Source organism: Harpegnathos saltator, unplaced genomic scaffold, assembly GCF_003227715.2.
Source record: "Harpegnathos saltator strain DR-91 unplaced genomic scaffold, Hsal_v8.6 scaffold353, whole genome shotgun sequence".
Taxonomy (NCBI): Eukaryota; Metazoa; Arthropoda; class Insecta; order Hymenoptera; family Formicidae; genus Harpegnathos; species Harpegnathos saltator.
In genome coordinates this window covers 76762-102718 of record NW_020230154.1, presented here as the reverse complement: position 1 = coordinate 102718, position 25957 = coordinate 76762, and the positions used below count along the sequence as shown (strand labels likewise).

The 25957-nt window shown below is 37.4% G+C and overlaps 1 protein-coding gene and 1 long non-coding RNA gene across 2 annotated transcripts in view; one reads left to right on the top strand and one right to left on the bottom strand.

The window, feature by feature from the left end:
- Positions 1 to 1347: 1347 nt before the first annotated feature.
- The window catches only part of LanA (laminin subunit alpha), a 37353-nt gene continuing 12743 nt past the window's right edge, over positions 1348 to 25957 (bottom strand). Inside the window, exons 4-28 of the mRNA XM_011148112.3 lie at positions 25041 to 25254; positions 24742 to 24951; positions 24382 to 24654; positions 21877 to 22014; positions 21525 to 21797; positions 19872 to 20171; positions 19632 to 19790; positions 16717 to 19567; positions 16398 to 16629; positions 15611 to 16319; positions 15229 to 15455; positions 14389 to 15148; positions 14041 to 14318; positions 13789 to 13976; positions 7642 to 8179; positions 7429 to 7559; positions 6481 to 7324; positions 5575 to 6112; positions 5406 to 5492; positions 5103 to 5306; positions 4797 to 4972; positions 4481 to 4720; positions 4251 to 4407; positions 3864 to 4088; positions 1348 to 2046 (exon numbers count right to left, since the gene is read on the bottom strand). Coding sequence (XP_011146414.1) covers positions 1775 to 2046; positions 3864 to 4088; positions 4251 to 4407; positions 4481 to 4720; positions 4797 to 4972; positions 5103 to 5306; positions 5406 to 5492; positions 5575 to 6112; positions 6481 to 7324; positions 7429 to 7559; positions 7642 to 8179; positions 13789 to 13976; positions 14041 to 14318; positions 14389 to 15148; positions 15229 to 15455; positions 15611 to 16319; positions 16398 to 16629; positions 16717 to 19567; positions 19632 to 19790; positions 19872 to 20171; positions 21525 to 21797; positions 21877 to 22014; positions 24382 to 24654; positions 24742 to 24951; positions 25041 to 25254 — 10224 coding nt within the window. The 3' untranslated portion in view covers positions 1348 to 1774. The remainder of the gene's footprint in view (positions 2047 to 3863; positions 4089 to 4250; positions 4408 to 4480; positions 4721 to 4796; positions 4973 to 5102; positions 5307 to 5405; positions 5493 to 5574; positions 6113 to 6480; positions 7325 to 7428; positions 7560 to 7641; positions 8180 to 13788; positions 13977 to 14040; positions 14319 to 14388; positions 15149 to 15228; positions 15456 to 15610; positions 16320 to 16397; positions 16630 to 16716; positions 19568 to 19631; positions 19791 to 19871; positions 20172 to 21524; positions 21798 to 21876; positions 22015 to 24381; positions 24655 to 24741; positions 24952 to 25040; positions 25255 to 25957) is intronic.
- LOC112588944 (uncharacterized) overlaps positions 8127 to 25957 on the top strand; it is a 65331-nt gene continuing 47500 nt past the window's right edge. Inside the window, exon 1 of the long non-coding RNA XR_003113134.1 lies at positions 8127 to 8170. This is a non-coding gene — a long non-coding RNA (uncharacterized LOC112588944). The remainder of the gene's footprint in view (positions 8171 to 25957) is intronic.

Genomic DNA, 25957 nt, shown 5'->3' with positions numbered 1-25957 from the left:
TATGTTCTAATATTTTTATATAATTTATATATTTTATAAAAGCTTTTGAAGTTACACCATCACTGCAGTTATTTTGATTAACCGATTATAACGCCCAAAAGTCCTAAAATATTAGCCTTACTTTGCAACTGTATTTTATGTAGAGAAACATATTATATAAGGTTCGAATAGTATTTTCTTATGTTTTCGGGGTCGTTCTACAAGATTCCGGCATCAGAATACGTTTTGATTCACAATAAAATCCAATATGGCCGAATTTCTTGAAAAAAGTGAAAAATCGACAATTTTATTTTTTATAAGCTTAATTTCGTATCAAAAACGTTATTTTGATACAGATACAAGTGTCATATCTTGTCTCAAAAATGTTGAACTTTCAAGGTATGCATTAGTGAAAATGTGAATTCAAGATGGCTGCCTCAAAATGGCGGTTTGAACGAAAAAAGCTTAAAAATAGTATATTTTTAGAATAACTTCGCAAAATCCTAGTATTTAGCATCAATTTAGTATCCAGGGTACTGATTTTAGGATATTTGCTGACAACTAATTCATATTAGAGAATTTCAAAATGGCGGATCCAAGATGGCGACTAAAAGACACGAATAATCGTGAAAATTTCCAGATTTTCATGAATTTTCTTCTTATTTTCATATTCATGAATTATTTTCGAGACGTATGCACGCACATATACAGGGTGGGGGGTAATTATAAACTTACAAACTTTATAAAAAACAAGAAATATCGAGATAAGTACAACGGACGGGAAAAAATTTGAATCGACTACGTAAAGTTTTGAGAAAAATTATTAATTGTCAATATTTTTGAGACAAAATGTGACACTTGTATCTGTATCAAAGTAACGTTTTTGATACGAAATCAATCTTATAAAAAATAAAATTGTCGATTTTTTATGACTTTTTCCAAAGATTCCGCTATATTGGATTTTATTATGAATCTAAACGAATTCTGATGCCGGAATCTTGTAGAACGACCCCAAAAACATAAGGAAATATTATTCCAACCGTATATAATGTTTCTCTACATAAAATACAGTTGTAAACTAAGGCTAATATTTTAGGACTTTTGGGTGTTAACGGGTTAATGATATTAAAAACGAAAATATATACAATAAAAATTCGTATAAAATACATTACAATGAAATGACATTTGTGATCGGCTGTTCAAAATAATAATGTAGTCCGAAAACTTACCTCTTAACTCATAAAAACATGATCAATAGGTAAAATTAACGATAAAAGCACATAGTTAAAAAGTTGTTCATATATTATGTGAACAATTTTTCACATATCTTTTAAAATATTTCATTTTATGAGATGTATTAACAGATAAACAGATTTATAAATATTTCGTAAACAAAGTGTTTTACAAATCTGTTCAATTGATCACAATTGTCATTTTGTATATACTTTCATTTGTTTTTTCATATTTTGCAATTTTAAATGTATATTTGCTCACTTCTGACGTCATCAATCAAGATAGCCGTGGCAGAAAATCAGGTATCTTAAATCGTATCTTTGGTAAAAAAAGAAAAAGTTTTTGTATCATATTGTACCAGTTGTTTTTTCTCAATTTCTAGTAAAAACGAGGAAGTTTTTTCTTCTCGAAAAAGAATCAAACGAATTTACGAGTTCAATCTTTCGCTCGTTATATGTTTATTTTTCATCTTTCAATGAAGCACTAAAGATAATAACTGTGATATTTCAAAAAAAAAAGTTGATAAACAAATTTTCATAGCTCATTTGGAGATTATTACGTTTTAAATGGTCGGACATACACCAGCAAGAACTCGACCGTAAGCTCGCTCGGGCGTGATTTCGATGCTATGAGAGTTAATTAAAATGTTGGAGATGCAGCCGATATATTGTGCCTGCGACATACTGCCTCGAAGTCCCTTTCCCAAATTCGGCTGGCCGCCGATAAATACCGGATGCTTCGATAGAACCCTGACCACGCTTCTGCCGCTGAAGATTGCAGGTGTCGCTGCTTTATGATCAACTGACAGCAACAATGCGTTTTTCCGTTTGATGGCTGTAAAGAAAATAGAGAACATAAAATATACACTTAGTTTAAGACTCCTACTTACTTACCGCGATCATTTTGATTTATATCATTATGAGATTATGTAAAATACATTGAAATAAAAAAAAAAACATGGTCACAAAATGGCTTTTGTAATCGATGGACCAAATTTATAAAATAATTCGGATAGTTTCCTTTAGCTGTAACAATCAATAAATTACTGTAAAATTAATGTGACAAAATCATGAAAATAAATAAGAAAAAGAGAAGTTGCTTTTAAATGAAATATATCATGTTGATTTTGCGATAATTTATTCATTAGGTTTTATTTTGTGAACATTTTTTTTATTTATTTCAACATATTTTGCAAAAAATTTGAGCGTGTATTTTCTTCCTTCTGACATTATAAAATAAAATGGCTGTGACGGAGTAGATAGGAATCTTAACTTATATAGAATATCAAAGAAAGCATTTAAGAATATATAATAATAGTAATCATGTTCATTTTGATAATTAGAACAGCAATGTCTGTGTAGAAGAATTGTTAATACTTCGTTTCTACTACCATCAACAGATTAACCAAAGAATTAAAGTTTCTGAAATATACAGGATGCGGAAAAAGTTTCAGGACGATGAAATATTTTGAAAACTATAAGTTTTATAAAAAAATTTTTAAGTAAAAGTTGTAAGACTTAAAAAGATATATTTACAGATTTTATCAGTTTGATCTTGGGTGGCATCGCCAAGACGTCAGGTCAAGATTATTTTGAATTTTTTAAATAACATCCCCTATTTTTTGTTACATATTTTAATAACCCACATACATATTTTGAGATCTTTTTAAACCACTATAATTTTATCCACTTTAAGTCAATCATTCCGAAGTTACGATTCTTTTATAATAAGACATCGACGATTATAGTTTTGTCTAAAATGAAATGAGTAGAATATTATTGTCAATACTTAAAAGTTTCTTGTCAAAGGTGTCAAGTAACTGATACACATCTACTACAATCAGTTCTTATTACTAAACTATCTCTATCTCACGCCTTTCCCATCTTAAAATATTTTATTCGCACTTCATCCTATTTTCACACTTACATCATCCTTTCATTATCATTCTTTCATCCATATACAGGTATAATAATAGTATCTCTACTTATTTTACTTTAAGCAAAACTATAGTCGTCGATATTTTTTTATGAAAAGCTTAATAACTTTGAAATGGCTGATCCAAAGTGGATAAAATTACATGATTTTGGTGACACCATTCAAGGTCAAATTGATATAGCTCCAGTCTTCTTAAGCTCTACAACTTTTACCTGACACATTTTTTTATAAAACTTATATTTTTTCGAGACATTTGCCGTCCTGGAATTTTTTTCACACCCTGTGTATATCCTATAACGGATATTGCATCAATAGCCAGATCAGTACGACGAGTTGTCTACCTATTTCGGTAGCAAGCGCGTGTGATCTCAATAAATCTTGGCAGTATAGTCACAAACTCAAATATGTAAGATTTCAAAATGGTTTGAATATTTTTGGATGTAGCTCAGAATGTAGTGTACATCCAATGCGACAACTTAATCTTTAAGAATTTTTTAGAAATCAGTTCTCTCATTGAAACATTGGCTGCATTCTGAATTGCATAAAAAATATTCAAACCGTTTGAAAACTCAGTGTATATTGCCAAGGCCTACTAAATCTACGCTAAGACGCATGTTTGCTGGCTAAACGAATAGACAATCTGTCGTATTGATCTGTATGTTGCAACATGCTATACACACAATCAGAGTAATTATTATATAATATTGACTGTATACCTCGAATATTATGCCAATGACCGTCGCATAGAGAGTTCGGATTTGTTACGAATGAGGTCTCGATCGAGCCTTTCTGCGTTTTTACAACGAACTTGATAGTGCCGTTGATCATCTCCAAGATGATGAAGTCTCTTTTACCGTGCACTGATAACAAATGCCCGGATGTTGTACGTGGTTTTATATCTAATTGAATATCAAACCCACGATCCGCGTTGAATCGGTCAGCTGGAAAAATTCAACGATCAAATATTCTACTTCCGTTTCTTAATATTTCAATATTATATTATCAAATTTTAATTAAATACAAAATGGAACTAAATGACATTTACGGTAATCATTTGGTATATTTCCTCAGGACGTACAATACGTTTTAATTAACCTTCTCACCTGCTTTGTACAAGTTACTACCGTTTCCTGGATAAAAGAAGATACCAGATTCAACCTTTTCTGAGCAAGGCATCACATCTACCTTCTGCGATGGTTCTACTGTGTGTCCGTTTACCATGAAGTTTCCCAAGCATCCATTAAATGTCTTATTGAGACCCTGAAAGTGACAAAATACATTCATCACACTCTCTAGACATTCCTCGAAGGGTAAATAAAAAATTAGTTCTTACAATATTTATATGCGCGGTGCTGGACATTTGCGGTAATACTCCGCCAATAAAGAACGGTGGATTGACGTCGATAGCAGTAGAATCCCCTGGAGAGTATCCTTCTACCTTTTCCTCGTCCACAATTAACTGGCCGTGTTTACCATCTCTCGTAAAGAGCACAGTATGCCATTCATTGTCATTAATTTTCTTATCGTTTACTAGCGACAGCATTCCGCTTCCGCAATCGAATTTGTAATGAACCTTCGATTTTGTCGTTAAGTGTTACTTCTTAGGATCAAAGCAACAAAATGGGCGATTGCTTAAGCAAATGAATTACCTCTCCATCGAGCACATACACGGCAACGAAGTCTGGGTCATTCTGCTGATTGAGGTTGGAGCTATAGAATATAATTCCGTCATTGGCCAGTGTCTTTATATTGATCTGAAAGTTGTAGCTGTCCTTAAATCTTTCGTTCAGCATTTTATATTGCAACCTACTATTCCTGAAGATACCTAAAATAATATCATTAACCATGTAGAAAAGTACGACATCTTAAATTACTTAAATTCGATATGGATTAAATGCAATATTTTCATTTAAAGTTTAAATTTCTTTCTTATTTAGAAAAATGCAATTGCATACCGAATCGCCAAACCATGTTTTTCAAATTAGGATCTACAGCTGGATAATAGGGCAGATGACATTCGTCATCCATTTGAATACTAGGTTCAGTTGGAATCTGCGTAGTACTTGTGGTAATAAAATCAACTTTCTCAACGTTCATTCGGCCTTCCAAATCGGGTTCTTCTTCCTCATCCTCTTTTTCAAGATCGATGTCTACTATGCCTAAAATGAAATGAATTTCGAGAAGAAATTTATTGGTAATTAGATATAAATTATTTATTTTAAAACTCGTTTTGTGACATATTTATCTTTCGTTCTTACTAATCTGAGTCGATAGCTCTATTGGTTCTTCTGAACCTTCTACTGGTAGCAACAATGGAAGTTCGGGTTCGATGATTGATGGTGGAGCTATAAATCGAGAAGAATTCAAGCAATCAAATATATCCAAAATGTAACTCGGCGAACAGCAATAGTCTGTGTTGCAATATACCTGTCTGATCACCACCTTTGCATTTCCCCAAAAATGCGTGCGGCCTCTCAGTCGAATTAGCGAAATTGATGATAATCTCGCCGTTCAGTGTTGCATCGCCGATACAGCCGACAAAAGGCATAATTGTACTATCGGGATCCAATCTTAATGGCAATCCGCCGATGTACAGGTTACCATGAAGGAAGTGTAGAAGTGGTGGCGACGAATCTGATCTGTAGCTCTTCGTGTCATCGATGTCAAGGCTAAGGCCCGATTGTTGATCCAGAGTGACTGTTACCACGTGCCATTCGTTGTCGTTGAATTTCATGTCCGAGGGATCAGTCCATAACTCGACACCCTGGCTAATAAACACTAACCGACCATTCAACAATGAGAGATAACCGTTGTTCGTGCTTTGGTCGTCATCAATCGCATAGAAGATCAGTCCGTTATTGGCTGAAGTCTTAAATTTCAGGTTTACTTGCAAGCCATCTGACATAAAGTTCTGCCATCTTACGTAGCCAGGCATATCCTTTTCGAAGGAAACGAGGCTAGCGAACTGCAACAGATTGAAGAAATAATTAATAACATCAAAAGATGTAAATGTGCACAGATTGTTAGGTTCCGTAAATTTTATTTTTCAAGCAGTGTACAGAGTGTTGTGTTAATATACAGGCTAGTACAACATTTGTCTGTTTGTTTCATTGGCAAACGTATGTAATCTCAGCATGGGCTTGTAATCAATAGACTTTGGTGGTATATTCATTTGCATATCTTTCAAGGGAGTATTCCGCCAAGGCCTACTGAATCCAATCCGTTGTATTGACCTATATATACAATACTCTATACATCTTCGGCATACATGCAAGAACATGAAACTTCTATATTTACAATTATGTATTCTACATAATTTTATTGCATTATTACCCTGACTGGGCAACCAGGAATAACTCCAAATGCCTGCACATTGCGCGTGAGATCAATCGAAGTGTCGAAGATAATAACGTTGTCGATGCAACCCTCGAAACCGTTGTTAGTGACCGACTGGTAGGGATGCTTCATGTTGGGCGGATATCCACCAAAGAAGATATGATCCGAAGATGATAAAGTTCTGGCAGTTCCACTTGATTCGATATTATCTACTTTGTGACCGTCTACTTTGAGCACACCACTTCTTTCGAGTCTAAGAGCCTCTAAGATATGCCAGTCACCGTCATTGTATTTGTCTAAGGATTCCAAGGGAATCACACCTTCACCAAGATCATACTGGTACAACAACCGACCGTTCTTCATTTGTAGTGACAGGAATTGTCTGCCTTTACCCATCAAGTAAATTAGCCCGTCTTCAGCGAAGGTCTTGAAAGACAATTTGATACTAAATCTTTTGGAGTCCGGCGTGATCTGTGAGTCTTTCTTACTGAGAATCGCATAACCATGCCGATCAAAACGATATCCCGTGCTCGGCTGGAAGTTGACGAGCTTATCGCGTTCGAGCGCGCTCTTCTGGTTGTTCTCTCCGTAAACAAAATTCCAGAAAGACACTGGTATGTCGCCTATTACCAACTCCTCCATCTCGCCTTCAAATGACGATGCGGTCACAGCATCTTGAATATGGAAAGACGACGGGTAGCCACCTATAAAGAGCTTCGATTGTTCCCGATCCACGTTGAAGATATAATAAGGGCCTGTCAGGACACGTGCCTTCTCGTACAACTTGTCCCGACCTTCTCCGATATCCTCACGAACTATCAACTTCACGTTTTTGCCCGTTCTGAAAGAAGAAACATTCGAAGAACATTCATATAGAATCATATCAGGATTGATCCGAATTATTGAACAATTGTTGTTAAATTGTTATTAAATGAGTTATTGAACCTGTAGATAATTATTTGCCGCCACACGTTATCTGATACAAATTTATTATGAATTATCTTCTCAGGTCCGGCACCCAGGTCGATTATTAGCACTGGGTATCCGCTCTCGGTCATTAACGCCATGAAATCATGCTGTAAAATATAAAATTGACGATATATTTTTCATTCATGCTTTTCTTTTTATAATGATTTTTATCGATTCTAACAAACTCACTGTTTTAGAGCGTGGTAAATTTGCCTTCTCCTCGTTACCGAGGTATAGTAAAAAGCCATTTGTCTTGTTGGTTCTGAAGTAGAGGGAGACCTTGGTGGAGGTGGCCAGCAGCGGCAGGCTCTCCGGATTCTTCAGCTCTAGAGTAGTGTTTCTGTAGAAAGTTAAGCCATACCTGAATCGGTCAGCCAGTTCTCGAGCATTCGCGATCTTGTTCTTCAGGGCTTCGATCTTGTTCTGCAAATCTTTACCGGTAGTATCTATCGACTTTTGGTTGCTGTTCAAGCTATTCAACAGATTGGTGATGTTCGGCACCACCTTGTCCACAATATCCAGTTGCTTGTTCGCCTGTGAGATATCACGAATCGATTCCGACGTATCCTTTGACAACTGCTTCGTTTCCCGCAAATCTTCCGGAATTCGATCTACAATGCCGTTCATACCATTTATAGCGCTCTGAATATTGCGCTCGACACTCATTGCCTGATTCATAGCGTCATGTGCTACCGTGGATGATTGCGAAGGAATACTCGTAAGTGCCCTGCAATTCATACGTATAATATATGTTATATTTCATTAGCAAATTTGGAAGAACATGCACAGTAAAGAATAAAAAAGAGAATGAGAGAGGGAGGGAGGAAGAGAGGAAAGGAAAGAGGCAGAGAAAAATAGGGGAGAGAAAGAGAGGGAGGGAGAGAGTGAGAGAGTGAATGAGTGAGTGAGAAAGAGAGAGAGAGAGAATGTCTTTAAATAAAAGTATATAATTTTCTAATCATATACAGAGTGAACTACTAAAAGTGTTACAAGCTGGTATTTCTTTCTGAAACTGAACGACATATGAAATTTTTATTTCACAATAATTAGTATCGAAACGGACATTATTCGAAACGGTGCAATATGAAATTAATTGTTTTCTAAGCGAAGTCGTTAAAGTCATTTGAAAGACACCTTGACTTTTTGAACTGACAACACATATTTTTTATTACATATAATTGTAGGCTGTCTCCTGATGATTAAAATGACCACATATAGTTAAACACAAAGTTATATCAAAGTTACAATGAAGAAACAATGTGAAGTGGTAGAAAGTGTTCTCAGTTCTTGTTGCGAAGAGTTTTTAAATAAATGCTTGAATTACTGTTATTCACAAGTAAATATGCGCGTATTCAATGCAAAAATAAACTTCACTCTCTACACTTAACATTTGGGACAGCAGTTAACATTTACATTTCACAAGCTTCTTTCATTTTTTCTTTTGTATCCTTATGAATTGTTGAAACTATCGGTATTGCGTTCTCTCTATATAGCGTTTTCTATATATTATAAAAAAAAATCGAGAGATGTAATATCAAATAAATATGGTAATTCTCATTTGATACGTCTTCTGCTCCTAACTTACTTTCTTGAAAACACGATATCCAATGTTTGTCGCGTAAAAAAAGCATAATAAGCATCAGCAATGATGACTCCATTTTGTTGAAACCATATGTTTCATGTTTCTTCACATACGTGAAGAAATACATCTTCTAAGAATTCTGACAATGTGGTAACTAAAAAGTTCATATATATTTTGACGTTAAGTAGACTATAAAAAAAGTGTGGTCCGATGATATGGTTTTCAGAGATTCTACACTAGACATTTAGCGATCAACGATGTTACACAGATACAGTTTTCATCTACTTCGAATTTTCAATGGCCCCATAGTGTATGTTATGTCTGTTCACATTCCCAACATTGCTAAATATTGCTTCATTTATAAACAAAACTTTCATTACAAATATATTCGACCATATGTCAGACAATTCTTGATGTAATAATATGTAGATAAAATTTATTTTCTCGCAAAATTCTGAATACGGAAGCGTGGTTTATTTTATTTTCATGAGCTAATTGTCGACTGCCTATGTAAAATGTCGCGTTTTCGAAAAAATCAGGGTGGATAGTCATAAACTCTGTACATACATATACAACTGCAGCACGTCTACAATTTCGTTGACACTCCTAAAACTAAAAACATATCGATGGAATTGTTCTTATCAGCTATTTTTGTGAGAAGGAAATTAATTTTCATGTAAGCTATTACAAAACACATACCCAGACAGCACATAAAAATAAAAGATGACGAAAAGGTGTCTTTTTGTAGTTGTTTTTTAGACTAGACGCGGAGATGACTAAAAGACATCTTTCGAATGTCAAAACTACTTTTAGTTGATAAAAAGACATCTTTCGCAAGTCCTCTTTTCGACACGATATAAATATGTCTAAAATATGTCTTTCCGATTATATAAAAAGTCGACTTTTCAACTGGGCCAAAAGTCATTAAAAAGACGACTTATATGAAAAGTACTACAAATAGCATATAATGAATAATATTGACTGAATGAATGTTTTTAAAATGTTTTTATAACGATATATCCATAAAATAACAGTCCATAAAACTTGCAATTAATAAAGCACATATTTGTAAAATATTTCAACTACTATCTGTTTGTTGTGACTCAACAAATAACTATAAATAAAATTAACGTGACGTATAACTTATCTTGCTAGGTCCTACGTAATGTTATAATTGCTATCACGGAAATTTTGTAGTTTTTTATTGAGTGCTGCAACAAAAAGATAATGGTTGAAATATTTATATATTTGCTGAATCGACAGCAAATTTTATGGATTTCGTATACTACAAGAATTGTGGACAGAATTTCTCGCTTCTGACGACTTAAAACAAACTGGCTGTGGCAAGTATCCAGCAGCCTTAATCAGTAACTTTAACTTGTTGGCAATTCCGCAATATAATAATATATAAAATCCTATAAAGTTATGTGCAATATTACGTACAAAATAATATTTTAAAATCCGTTGATTAGTAATAAAATTAATGCTAACCTGTTCTATATGTTTCATTCTGTACCATAACATCCACTGGGTAGTATTGCATTTTCCTTCATCGCCCAGCAAACATAATGTTATTAGGTGCGCAACTAAGTTCTCGCTGTTTTTTTGATGAAAATGCAACTTTATTGTGAAAAAATGGTTACAAATGAATCATTCAAAATATTGTCCATAGCTAGCGACAACTTTTTCCCATCTTTCTGGCAGAGCTCGAATACCGTCACGGTAGAAGTGTTCGTCTTTTGAGGCTATCCACGAATCAAGCCATTTTGAGGTCTTCATATGAGCGGAACTGCTGATTAGCCAGACCATGTGCCATCGAACGGAACAAGTAATAATCGGACGGCGCAATATCTGGGGAATATGGCGGGTGGGGTAGGACTTCCCATTTGAGCGTTTCTAAGTAGGCTTTAACGGGTTTGGCAACGTGAGGCCGAGCGTTGTCATGCTGTAGAATCACTTTTTCGTGCCTCTGCTCGTATTGTGGCCGCTTTTCGCGCAGTGGTCGGCTCAATCGCATCAATTGAGTTCGATACCGTTCCCCAGTGATGGTTTCGTTCGGTTTCAACAGCTCATAATAAATAACACCGCCCTGGTCCCACCAAATACACAGTAAAACCTTCGCAGCGTGAATAATCGGCCGAGCCGACGATGTAGAAGCATGACCGGGCAGTCCCCATGATTTTGTTCTCTTTGGGTTGCTGTAATGAATCCATTTTTCATCACCCGTAATGATGCGATGAAGAAAACCCTTCCTTTTTTGCCGCTGGAGCAGTTATTCACAGGCGAAAAAACGACGCTCAACATCTCTTGGCTTCAAATCATAAGGAATCCAAGTTCCTTGTTTTTGAATCATTCCCAACGCATGCAATCGCTTGGAAATGGCTTGGCGGGTAACTTCTAATGCTGAAGCAAGCTCTTTTTGCGTTTGGCACGGATCCTCATCGAGCAATGCCTCCAATTCAGCGTCTTCGAAGGTTTTTGGCCTTCCTTCACGCGAACGGTCGTCAACATCGAAATCACCGTCTTTGAAGCGATGGAACCAATCACGGCACGTTATTTCACTTAGAGCAGCATCTCCGTAAACTTTTTGGAGTTCTCGATGCGCTTCAGCCGCCGTTTTCTTCGAATGAAAGAAGAAAAGCAACACTTCCCGCAAATGACGATTATTTGGCACAAAATAAGACATTTTCACACAACCAAAAGTATATGACGCAAAAACAAAATCACTAATGTGTCAAAATGGTTTGTTTACCATATGTCTAAGCTTGGTTCATGACGTTTTGGTTATGTCACAATCGACCAGCACTTACTACTGGAGCCATCTCTTGAAAAACAGCGGGAACTTAGTTGCGCACCTAATACATGTAACGTACATGTTAGTTGTAATTTCCCATTCAACAATGTAACTGTTATATAACATGTCTTATATAACAATTATCTTGTTGAGTAGGAAATTACAACTAACATGCAGGTTACATGTAACATTGTGTTTGTTGGACACATTTCATATAACAGAAGGATGTCCATTGGACGGCCGATTAATCCGACACGGACATCCGTGGGACGTCCACTGGACGTCCTTTAGTCAGTATTGGAATATATGTACATCTCATGGACAGCCATTGGACGAATACGGATATCCCATGGACCTCCATGTCCAACGTCCATCGGACGTCTTTCGGCCGGCTATAGCCTTAGGTTATAATATGTACATCCTATGAATGTCCCATGAACGTCCGTGTCGGACCAATCAGCCATCCGTCGGACGTCCAGCGGACATCCTTGTGTTATATGGGAACATGTCTAATATTAGTCATCTTATACGTTGCAGAAATAAGACGACAAATAGTAGGACATAAGATGTCTTTCAGTCATCTTTTCGTCAACTATACGCTCTACCAAAAAGACGCCCATATCGAAAATCTGTCATCTTTTAGTCAACTTTTAGATATCTTTGTGCTCTCTAGGATAACTATTTGTTAACATGACTAACTTTATATGAATAGCAGCTCTTTTAATATCAATAAATCAGACATGTCTCCATCGAATACACAGTTTATGGCAGTAACTTTGTTTTAAAAACTGTTTACAACAAAAACTGAACACTTTTTGCCAACTCACAATATTTTGTCCTTGGTATAACTTTGACTATGTGTGGACTGTTTTACTCATAAAGAGACGGGCTACAATTATATGTAATAAAAAGTACGTGTTGTCATTGAAAAAACAAAATGTCTTTCAAATAACTTTAACGACTTCACTTAAAAAAACGGTAATTATTTAGAATTATAGATAAATGAAATTTTTTAATGCGAATCAAGTTTCCGCATAGGTTTGCAACTTTCCATGCGAAACTAGGACGGACGGGGAGAGTGCGGAAGAGGGGCCGAAGGCTCCCCTTGTACCTCCCCCGTGTGTGTGTATGTGTGTGTGTACATATATTTAGTACTGTATGTATACATATGTTTGAGACACTTTCATTTATTAAACATATGAATTTTTAGTTCATATATTAGTGGTTATTACACAACAAAAATAACCACTAATACATGAGCTAAAAATTCATATATTTAATAAATGAAAATGTCTCAATCATATGCATGCGCGCGCGCGCGCACACATACACACACACACGCGCGCGCGCACACGCACACGCACACAGGGGGTACAAGGGGGGGCCTTCGGCCCCCCTCCCGCACCCTCCCCGTCCGTCCTAGTTTTGCGTGGAAAATTGCAAACCCATTTTCATCAGCATATAGACGTGTGTTTTTCTTTCGATGTATAACCAGTACAAGAAAGGTAACTAAACTAAACAAATCAAGCGAAGAAGATAATACGTAAATAAATCTCTATACACAGTGTTGTATAATTATTTCCACAGAAGACACGTGATACTTCAATACGTGGGCATTATTCATTACACTTTTTTGTTAATAACTTTTTAATTAGCATCGACCAACAATTAAAATTTGTTGCATGTTATTAAGGGAGGATAGTAATAATAATATATGTGTGAATTATTGAAATCGGGGGCTCCCCTATTCTAAATAATTACCAAAAGAACAATTAACTTCATTACACAGTGTCTGCTTCAATACCAAAACAGTCATTAAAAAATAAGAATTTCATATGTTGTTTTGAGAAATATTAGCCTGTAACGCCTTTAGTGATTCACCTTATACTAATAATGTAAGACTATTTGTTAATTAATTTAATAACATAAAACTATTAAATACTATGGAAGAAAATCGTACTTATGGATATAATCCAATAATTCCTTGTTGTGTTTGTTTTGCTTGTCGATTAGAGCTGCGTGGTTCCTTGCGTCTTGCAAATCGTTCTCAGGCTGTCCTCTCGTTTTCTCTAAAGTGAGGCGTGCGGCATCTAGTAACTTGTAACACTCGTTTTGAGAATTCAACATCTTCTGTTCAATATCACTGGACTGTAAGTAGGGAAAAGTTAATTAATTCAAATAAATAATTAAGAATTAATGTTAAATTCCTTACCAGTGATGTCGCATTCTCGGCAGCAATCATGGCTTCATCTGCGGCGTTTCTCGCGGCTTGAATCGCGATTTCGATGTTTTTGTACGCAGAAACGGCCCTCACTGCGTTTGTATTGCGAGTGTCAGTCAACAAATTGTCTAGTGCCAGAGAATGATTGTAGAGGTACGCCGCGTGATCGCGGGCATCCCGCATCGGTGTCTCCAACTCAATCAGCATTTGATCGTTTTCGACAATGGTGCTATTTAACTGCATGGTAGCATCTGTGATGTTGTGCATCACTGGGAAAGGGGAAAACTATTGTTACCATCGTTTTCATTTTTGTCTCGAGATAAAAGAAACAATACTCACGTAGAATATCGATGATCTCTTTTGCTTTATCAAGATGCTGACTGGCATTTTTGTTGAGAGTATCTCCGGCTTTCAAATCTTCTTTTGCCTCTACCGTATAGTTCTTCACAACATCAAAATTACCGGTTTCGGCGGCGAATCTGTTATCTCTATTAAGTTTGTCCACCATATTGGCCAATTCTTGAGCCTTCTGCGCGATATCCAACAAATCATCCATCTTGGCGCTAGCGTTCCTAATTTTGTCACTAAGACTGGCTGCGGTGCTACTCAGATTACTGACGGGGAAGTTATACTTCTGCATTTCGGACACCAGGATGTTCGCTTGGTCTACTTGGTCTACCGCGTCATCCCGGAATTTAACGAAGGAAACATCCTTGATCTTCTTCAGGATCTCCTTTGCTTCATTCAGAGCATTGTCGACCTTCGCGCTCGTTCCCAATTCGATATTTAACGCTAGAGACTGCACCTCAGACACGATTTGATTCACTAGTTCAATTTCACGCACTACATCCTCTTCCAAATGGTTCATGTCCTTCAGCGTGTTTCCTGCGGCGTCTTTCCATTTGATACTGTCTTCGGCAGCAAACTCAATCTGCCGTTTCCGGTTGGACATTTCATGCTCCAACTCTCCTAGTTTTTTCTGCAATGGTAACAGGTTCACTCTGCTTGGATCTAGTACTCTCACTTCGGGATAGAGTTCGTTCGCCGTATCATTGATAAACTTCAATCGTTGATTCGTAAAGTAGCCCTCCGCGACTGTCTGCAAGCGCATTGAACAACATGTTAAATTATGCATTTGTCTTTCAGTTCGGTGTCTAAAGATTTCTTTTTTATACTTACACTATATTCGCGCGAGATAGGTTCTAATAAATCGGTCAATTCATCTGTTACGTCTAAGAGATTCCCGATACAGGAACCACAAGAAAAACAGCCCTGTGTCGGGATGAGTACGTGTCGATACGGGCAATGATCACATTTTTCTCCAATTACACCCGGTAAACAAGTGCATTGGCCAGTCGTTGTGTTGCATGATACCCCGACAGAGTAGCCAGTATGACATCCACATGCTGAAAGAGACGAGTGTATGATTATTCTTTTGCTTTCATTCAAAATTCATTATTATAAATTTTCATTATTATAAATTCATTATTATAAATTTTGATTCACTGTGACGATTATTTGACAAAAATACTGCTAAGCAATCTGAAATAGGATCTCTTACATGCGCATCCGTCTGGCCTGTAGTTCCAATATCCTTGAATACACTGGTCGCACCTACGACCAGTGACTCCCGGCATACATTTGCACTGACCCGTTTCGTCGTCGCATTGGCTACTTTCGGATGCTAATCCGCAGTCACACGCCTTGCAGCCGTTACAGTTGCTGAAGCCATAGTGATCAGGCGCGCAGCGATCGCAGCGTTCACCGATCACGTTTTCCATACAAAAGCATTTACCGCTGTAACTGTCACAGTGCTCCATGCCGCACTCGTCACACACGCAGCTCTTACAATCCTTCCGTTGCACGGCGTCGCCGAAGTAGCCGGGCGCGCACAGATTGCACGCCTCGCCATAAGTGTTGTTCAGGCATTGCAAGCATTCACCAGTAATTGAGTCGCATGAGTCGATCTGATTAGTGTCGATGTTACCGGAGCATTCGCACGGCTTGCAATAGTCGCCGTATACTTCGGGATTACCGTAGTAGCCAGCGGCGCATGCTTCGCAGCGAGCGCCATAATATTCAGGCAGACAGTCACAACTGATCTTGTTTCCTTCATCGTTCACCTCGCAACCGATGGCGAAGTTGTTGGAGACAACCGGCAGCGGACAGGCACAAATCAGGCAGTCTGTCGGTGTTCCCACAGTAGCGTTGCCATAATAGCCCTGCTCGCAGAATTCGCAGTGGTCGCCGATGGTGCCATTCTTGCAGTCCTACGAGATAGTCGAAAAATTTTGGAGAAGTCTGGAAGATTTAAAAGAATTACACTTGCAAAACTCCAACATTCTTACTTGGCAGATTCCGGTGTTTACATCGCACGTGCTTGCGTGGCCATTGCATTGACAAGGCACGCAATATCCGCCATATGATCCTGATTGTACTCTGTAATAACCTGGGGCGCATTCCTCGCATGAAAGTCCTTGATAATTAGGCGGACACTGACATTGCTCCACGCTGCTAGCCCGGACACTATATTGAGCTGAGTATTGTTCCGTCGTGACGTCTAGAGTTACATAGGACAACCTGAAGAATATTTAACGTAGACGAAGCATATTGATTTTTAGAGGTTCCGACTTAAGTAAAATTAAGATAAAAATTAAAAATACATACGAGGCAGTGATGCTGGGATTCCAATATGTAGCGCGTATATATATTCTACGTAAGTCTTCGAGAACCACCATCATTTGTTCTCTTGTGACGCTCAGTTTGTTGACAGTGAGGAAATTAGTTTCGACGAGATGAACAGATGCTCTGAAGTTCGTAAATGATGGTGGCTGCTCCTCGGAGTGGTAGAACAACGTGGTGTCGGCGCCTTGAAGGATCACGTCGGCGACGCCGACAGCCTTACCAAACGGTCCCGTGCTATAATGTATAGTGTAATTAAAGTAGCCACCATAGGAGGTCAGTTTTTTATTCAGATAGGTGTCCGGCGCCGAGAAGTAGACGACATTTTCGAAAGTATCGTTGGTGGTGAGAGAGGCAACGATTGTGGTTGCATTCACGTCGTCGGGATAGGTCGATAAGTCGGTAAAGTTGCCGCTCTTGTCGATGGGCAAGACCAGCTCCCAATTTTCCATATTCATTAAGTGGGCCCAGTAGAGGCTCGCTGAGGCGCATCTAGTGGTCTTACCAAAGCAGAAGCATTTGGTGCAACCATCTTCGTTCGACGCCTGGATATCAAAAGTGCCTTCGCGGCATACGTCGCATGCCAGACCTTGTACATTTGTCTTACAAAAGCATTCAGCAGTAATCTGGTCACAAATGTCGCTAGTAGTGCCGCGCAAGTCGCAGTCGCAGCGCTCACAACGCGGAAAGTGCGAATAACCGGCGTGGCAACGGTCGCATCGACGGCCGACTACATTCTTTTCGCAACGGCAGTTGCCATCGAGTAAATCACATTGTAAATCACCATCCAAAACACCATCTGGTGAGCAGTTACATTCCTCGCATCCGATAATAGGGTGGAAACCGTAAGTACCAACTTCGCATTGATCGCATCGTGCTCCTGTTACGTGGGATGGACAAATACATCTACCGCTATCGGATTCGCATAAAGCAGTTGTGGGACAGTTGCAAGGTCTGCATCGGGGAAAGCCATAAAAGCCGGTCTTACAAATCTCGCAGCGCCGGCCAATAATGTTCGGCCGGCAGGGACATTGGCCGCCGAATTTTTCACATTCCAAGCTGGTGGAACCATCGATGATACAGTTGCAGGGCAGTGCCCCGTTGTTGTAATTGGCAGTCAGTGAGAAACTGGAATCACGGCAGAAACCGTCTTCAGTGACATTGATGTGAAAGTGATTATTACCGCAGCGCTTGATGAATTCCTTCGTCTGATCGAACCGCAACTTTCCGAGGATCTTTTCATTATACTGATCTGCCGGTATCACCAGCATGTAATCCAACCAAATGCTACGATTGTCAGCAGGTTGTTTCAAAGTCAACACGACGTTTTCGATCAACTGGAACGTAATACCGCCACCATCCATCTGGCGAACAATGCTGCGGCAGCCACTATTGCTGGGACAGTGTGGCACTGGAATCTCCGCTTCGTAGAATTTACCGTTCTGCACGAGCATTTCCAGTTTGAACTGAGGATGATCCGGTTGATAATACTGCATCACGAAAACGTAATCTCCTGGCTGAGGCACTTTGGCGCGAATATCTACGCTGTTACTATTGCCACCCAAGTAAATCAGTTTAGTGGTGTTATCGTAGATATCAGGAGGTCGATATTCAGCCTCGAGTACACCAGCCGTTTCGAACTCGATCTTCTTGGCATCAGCGTCGGGAAAGAGTCCCTGGACACATTTGCCATTCTTTCTTACACAGATGGATTTTGGCTTCACGTAGTCCAGTGACCATTGATTGTAGGGGATAGCCACTATCGAGTGGATACCGACGTTTGATGTCGAATCGCCGGTCAACACTAAGCTGATATAATTGGACGGAAAATTCATGACGGATATTTTACCATAAGTATCAGTGACGACTTGTCGGCAAATGCTGGTATATTTACAGGGATTCAAAGTAACTTTACCTTTACCGATAGTATCGGCCTCAATCAGTAGAACTAACGTGGCTTGTTCGTCGCGTGGAGTTACATAAGTTACTACGAGAACATGAGGACCAGGTTTACTGATCCTGAGCTCAAAGAGAATCTCCTCCTGTTGGCCGTTAATGAGTGGTATCTTGTCCTCTCCGATCTCTTGTAAAACTTCTTGATCGGTCAAGTGATCAGTTAATGAGATTCTAAGGTTTTCCTCGGTGATAAAACCACCTGCGCCACGAACTAAGTCAAATCGCATTAGATTCGGATAGCCATAGTGCCTACAAAGTCCTTTGTAGCCGATTTCGCAAGGCATATTTACATCTTGCGTCAGTATTGTGCCTTCGTAATATTCGGATGGCAAAAGGACGAAATAATCGAGGAACAGACTTTTTTTCGCAGCGATGTTGATGGACCAATGTCCAGGATTCATAACCATGGGCGACGGCTGATTGCCATGGATTCCGGCAACCGTCAGGAAAGATGGTCGGCTGGACGACTTGAAGTTTACCTTAAATTGTTGCTCTACTTCGGACGGGTTGTCCGGAATGATAGTAATAATACCAAGGATTGGTTCGTTGTTGGGATTTACATAGCGCAAGACCATCCGATAAAGCGAGGACTTGATGATATCAACGTCCAATATAATCTTATCTTGCAGAGCAGAAAATACGGCGTAACCTTTCCAACTATAGCCCGGGAAATGGTCATCCGTAAAGCCGTAGCGGACGCGACTACCGCTCGGTGTCCTGCCGTCCTCAGCTTCATACTGATACTGATGAAGAGTAGGGAAGTAATGCGCCTTCAAGGGTTCCTTGCACGTCAGACCGGTTACTCGCGGTTGGCAAGGACACTGACCGGTTTGTTTGTCACATATCGGACTCACAGAACCGCCAACATCGCAGGCACAATCTAACCGAAGAATGTAGAATCACGTTAGAAATGAAATTCTGCGGAGCGGAAAAAACCGACTTACCGGAACAGCCGAAGATGTTTCTCTCCTGAAGATTGTATGTTCCATCGACGCATCGACTACATTCTCTATCAGTTACGCCGGGTTTGCATATACATTGTCCAGTCTTGGTATCGCATTCGCCGATACCGCCGATGACTCCGAAAATATTGCAATGACATTCTTAAATGCAAACGTGATATTAACGTTCTATAATAATTTTATGGAAGAGGAAAATAGTATATTTTCAGAATAAACACAAACTTTCACATCCGTCCGGATTGTAAGGTTGTAAATTCCAATAAAGCGGTTTACACTGGTTACATATTCTGCCTTCGACACGATCCTTGCATTGACAGAGTTCGCCAGGTGGCAGAGAACCGCAACCTTGGAAGGTCGCGACTATACCAGCAGGATCGCAATTGCAGCCTTCGCAGGTTGGGAAATTATAATAGCCCTCCTTGCACTGTTCACATCGAATGCCATCGAAATTCTCGCGACATTGGCACATGCCTTCGCCATCGCAGGACACGCCGATCGAACCGTGGCTGTCGCAGCTACACGCTGCAATTGAAATTATGAAAACATTATAAAATGTTTCGAAATTAATGTATTAGGTCATTAAATATGAAATGTCTGATTTCTTTAAGTACTAAGTTCAACAGTCGGTATTTCTGACATTTCACTTTTACAGTCTCTGGTTTTTTTTGTCGTGAAGGTACACTATCACTCTTTCAAACGCATATTTTAGTTTGTAATTATCTTTCGAATTGTCTTTATTACAGCAATTTTTGTGTAACCATAGATGAGTAAAAAATTCATGTTATTTTCAAATATGAGTTCTGTTATGAAACCGTCATGCAGCACAGACGGAATATCAACGAAGTGTTTGGTGAAGATGTGGCTAATGAACGCACAGTACGTCGATGGTTTGAAAAGTTTCGTTCTAGCAATTATAATCTTGAAAATGAACCATGTGGGCGACCTAAGACCAAGGTGAATAATGATGAGCTGAAAACTATAGTGGAAACGGATACATCTCAAATTATGCGTGAATTAACAGCAAGATTTAACGTTACTATTCTAATAATATCAAACTACGATTTGAAACAAATCGGCAAAGTAATGAAGTTAGATAAACGGGTTCCGAATGAATTAAACGAGCGTCAGGAAAATCGTCTTAAAGCTTGTCTCTCTTTACTATCACGAGATAAAGGCGAACCATTTTTACATCGTATTGTTACGTGTGATGAAAAGTGGATTCTTTTCGATAATCGCAAATGTTCGGCACAATGGTTGAATATAGATGAAATGCCGAAACACAGTCCGAAATCGAATATTCACAAAAGAAAGTTAATAGTGTCTGTTTGATGATCCAGTGGTATTATCCACTTAGCTTCATGAAACCTAGTCAATCGATTACAGCGAATGTCTACTGTAATCAACTGGACGAAATGATGAGGATGCTTGCGATTAAGCAGCCAAGATTGGTCAATAGAGACAGGCCAATCCTCTTGCAAGACATCGCTCGACTACAAGTCGCACAAACAACATTGCTCAAATTACAGGTACTGAACCTGGAAACTCTCTGTCACCCACTATATTCACCAGACCTTGTACCACCTGACTACTACTTTTTCCAAGCACTGGACCACTTCTTACAAGGAAATATATTCAATTCTGAACGAGTTGAAAAACGTCTTTCACGATTTCATCGTCACCTGCTCTTCAGGCTTCTTCGCTGCTGGCATAAATAAGTTACCGTTAAAATGGCAGAACTGTCGATAGTTTAAGTGCATACTTTAATTAATTGTACTATTTATAGTTTGAGATATAAGCCAAACTTTTGATTCAAAATCGGACATTTTATATTTAATGATCTAATAATATCGGAGAGTTTTAATGCGGGTTACGTACGAATACATTCCGGGTACTTATAATATCCTGGGCTGCACTGATCGCAAGTTCTACTGGCGAAATTGGCAAGACACGAGCATTTGCCTGAGGAATCGCAGCTAACAGTGGACGAGCCAACGACACTGCAATTGCACGGTTTACAATTGGGATAATCATAGTATCCGGGGATACATATATCGCATCTAGTACCGCCATATCCTTCTTTGCACAGACAAACGCCGTCTTGCTTGTCGCAAATGCTGAATTCAGTTCCGCGAGGGTCACAGTTGCAATCTGAGGAAGGTGATTGGTGCACAAAATCTTAATCAAAATAGTCACATATGCCTAGAATATTCTGAATATTTTAACGTACATGTGCAGAAGGGATAATTGAAATATCCATTCTCGCAAATATCGCATGTTCTACCGCCGTAGTTATTCTTGCATGTGCAGTTACCAGACACTACGTCACATAAGTCGTTCAGAGCGCCCAGAGGATTGCAACTGCATGCTGAAATCGTAAAAGTTGACGTAAAATTTCAGTTATTCGCATAACTGAAAACTATGAGATAGATATTTTGAAAAATAAAAAAGCATATAAAAATAATGAGCGAATCTTTAATAATGAAAATAATCGTGCCTTATATGAAATTTTACTGAAACTTCAAATGAAGTTTTATTACAATTTATACGAACATTTCGATCTTAATTTTTGGACCCTCTTCAACATTGTTTAACAAATAAATAACTTAAATTTATTAATTGTTATAATGCTCAAATGTTAATTTATAATTAATTAAAAATAACTTAATTGTTAAAATAATGATCCAGAAGTAAACTGCTAGTGTAGTAACTGTTAAAAGTATAGTTAGATGCTTAATAAATAAGAAATATTAAATCTACTTCTTTAAATGTTGATATTATAATATTTGATCATTTTCATATATTTTAAAACATTATGTAATAACACGACTTTCGAAATATTCTTAAAATATTTTAAAAACATAAATAGAAAAATTTTTATAATGTTATCGCGATATATTTATTAAAAGAAAATATAATACATTAGAATATTTGTACACATAGAGAAAAAATCAATTATATACCTAATTTCATCGTAAACGATATACAATATAAACACTTTTTTAGGTACACTTTTTTGTTAATTTATTCGTTAATTTATACAACAACAACTTGACTACGTAACGAAGTCGTTAAATATTTTATTGCTCAAACTATAAAATTATCAAGATGTATTCGTTTCTGCAACAATGAGTCCCAATACAACATATGCAAGTTAATATACATAAAATTTAGTACGTTTAATATTTGCGAGAAAAATACTAATGGAAGTAATGTTAAAAAATTAAGAATGATGGAATTAATATTTTTAATAACTGACAGAAATACAGTTTCTCAAAAAGAATTCGTTTTTTTACATTCTTTCATTAATTTTAATTATATTTCGCAATATATTTTTAAGTATTTTACCAATATATTTTGAGAATCTGTTGAAAACGTAGCCGAAATAAAATATCACAGTAGCACAATAAAATTTTAAATAAATATTAGAATTAACATTACTTTGATGTTGCTATGATAATATTCCAATATCCACACTAATATAAAATTAATATAAAATTATATCATTTATTCAATATTATCTGCCAAACATAAACATTGCCAGGATGTTAAAGAGGTGCAATATGAATTATAACGATATAACACTTCTAACTTCGACATTACTAAAATGTCCAAATTAATGTCTAAGTTTGTTCACAATGATATAGTATACATTAAGTACTATACAGAGTGTCCCAAATATAACGGATCATCCTAATAACTTTACAGTATTGAAGTTTCAAGGAAAATGATCTGAATAAAAGTTGTAAGAATTTAAGCTACCGCATGATGACCTTGACTTTGACCTTGACCTCTATTTTCAAGATCATTTGAAGGTCAACTTATGTTTTTTAAATAGGAATCCTTATTTTTTATTACACTGTTTTCTTCTACTAGTTAATTTGAATAACTTTTGTCTAAAATATTTTTTTATTTATCTAACATTTCTTGAGATATTTGAGGAAAATTTGATAACTTTTTCAATAGTTAACTTACGATATCTCGGCTAACTATTTGCCGGAAGAAAAAGTGGTACTAGACTTTCTTGCTTTATTTAGTCTCAAGAATATATTGTTACAATAGCGCCCTGATTTTTGTTAATTTCACGATTTTGGAATTTCCAAAAGTCAGTAAGTTAACAAAAGTCTGGACGCTATTGTAATAATATATTCTTGTAATATATTCTTGAAACTAAATAAAGCAAAAAAGTCTAGTACCACCTTTTCTTCCGACAAATTGTTAACGAGATATTGTAAGTTAAATATTGAAAAAGTTATAAAGTTTTCCTCAAATATCTAAAAAAATATTAGACAAATGAAAAAATGTTTTAGACAAAAGTTGTTCAAATTAATTAGTAGAAAAAAAGTGTAATAAAAAATAAGGGTTTCCATTTAAAAAACGCAAGTTGACCTTCAAATGACCTTGAAAATAGAGGTCAAGATCAAAGTGAAGGTCACCATAAGGTAGCTCATTTAAATTCCTACAACTTTTACTTAATCATTTTCCTTGAAACTTCAATACTGAAGAGTTATTAGGGTGGTCCGTTACTTTTGGGACACCCTGTATATTTTAAAACATTACGTTACATGTTATTGAATACTGTTATAATAATATCAATAGTAGTAGAATGATTAATAGCAGTAATAATTTTTTTCTTGCTGGCTGTTTATCATATCAGAAAGTAAAATGAACATTAAGTCTAATTGTGTAAAATCCAACTGATAACATCAAAAATTTATTGAAGAGATTCACTCACGTAGGCACTCGGGAAAGTTGTAGTATCCCTCCGCGCAGAGATTGCAGTAGTGACCGGCGTAGTTCAATTTGCAAGGGCAATAACCGTCCGTCGCTTCACAGTGGTAACCGTCGGTACCCGGCAAGTGACATTCGCATGGTCTGCAATTGGGATAGCCGAAGTATCCGTAGTTACAGGAGTCACAATTTGGTGGTGTAAACTCTTTTCGGCACTCGCACCTACCGGTGGAGTCCGCGCAATTTCCCGTTGAATAGAAGTAATCACAGTCACAAGCTGGTTAAACATGCAATAAGTTTTTTTTTGTCAAATGTCTAACGTTCAAAAGTGTCGGAATTAATTTAGACTCGGGTTTTTGCTTACATTGGCATACGTCAGTCGCGTTCAGAGGCTTATCTCGTGGCCTGTAGAACTTCGGTTTACAACGGTTACAGTTGATGCCTTCGGTATTGTCCCTGCAATTTTGGCAGATACCGCCGCCCTCGTAATTACCGTGAATATCCAACGATAAATGCTTCTCGTCGGTTTCCGGATCGTAGATGCATTCGTCTGAGTGTCCAAAGCAGTTGCAGGCTACGGAGTATTTTCGCATTTGTCGTTAATGGCAAAAAGTATCAACGATTGGCCTGGCAACGTGTACGTGAGACAAACTATTCTCTTACGCTCGCACTTGAATTTCTTGGACGCCGTAGACTGTCGCCATTTTTTCTGTTCAAAGCCTTTGCAACACGTCGCGCATTGAGGTCCACAAGTATTATGTTGGCACTGACAGACCAGTTTTTTTGGCATATTAGGATCCTGAACATCGCAAGTATCAGCGTGTCCGTTACACATGCAACGACCGCCGATGCTGATGTCTTTAATTGAATAAAAATACTGCAACATAAATTATATTTTTCAGAAATCAGATTGTAAAATCTAATATCTTTGATAACATTTTTATTGGGACTTTAACCCATTAACGCTCAAAAGTCCTAAAATATTAGCCTTAATTTGCAACTATATTTTATGTAGAGAAACATATTATATAAGGTTCGAATAGTATTTTCTTATGTTTTCGGGGTCGTTCTACAAGATTTTGGCATCAGAATTCGTTTTGATTCACAATAAAATCCAATATGGCGGAATCTTTGGAAAAAGTCGTAAAAAATCGACAATTTTATTTTTTATAAGCTTGATTTCGTATCAAAAACGTTACTTTGATACAAACACAAGTGTCACATCTTATCAAAAAAATGTTGAACTTTCAAAATATGCATTGGTGAAAATGTGAATTCAAAATGGTTGCCTCAAAATGGCGGTTTGAACGAAAAAAGCTTAAAAATAGCGTATTTTTAGAATAACTTCGCAAAATTCTAGTGTTTAACATCAATTTAGTATCCAACGTACTGATTTTAGGATATTTGCTGACAACTAATTCATATTAGAGAATTTCAAAATGGCGAATCCAAAATGGCGACTAAAAGACACGAATAATCGTGAAAATTTCCAGATTTTCACGAATTTTCTTCTTATTTTCATATTCGTGAATTATTTTCGAGACGTACGCACGCACATATACAGAGTGGGTAATTATAAA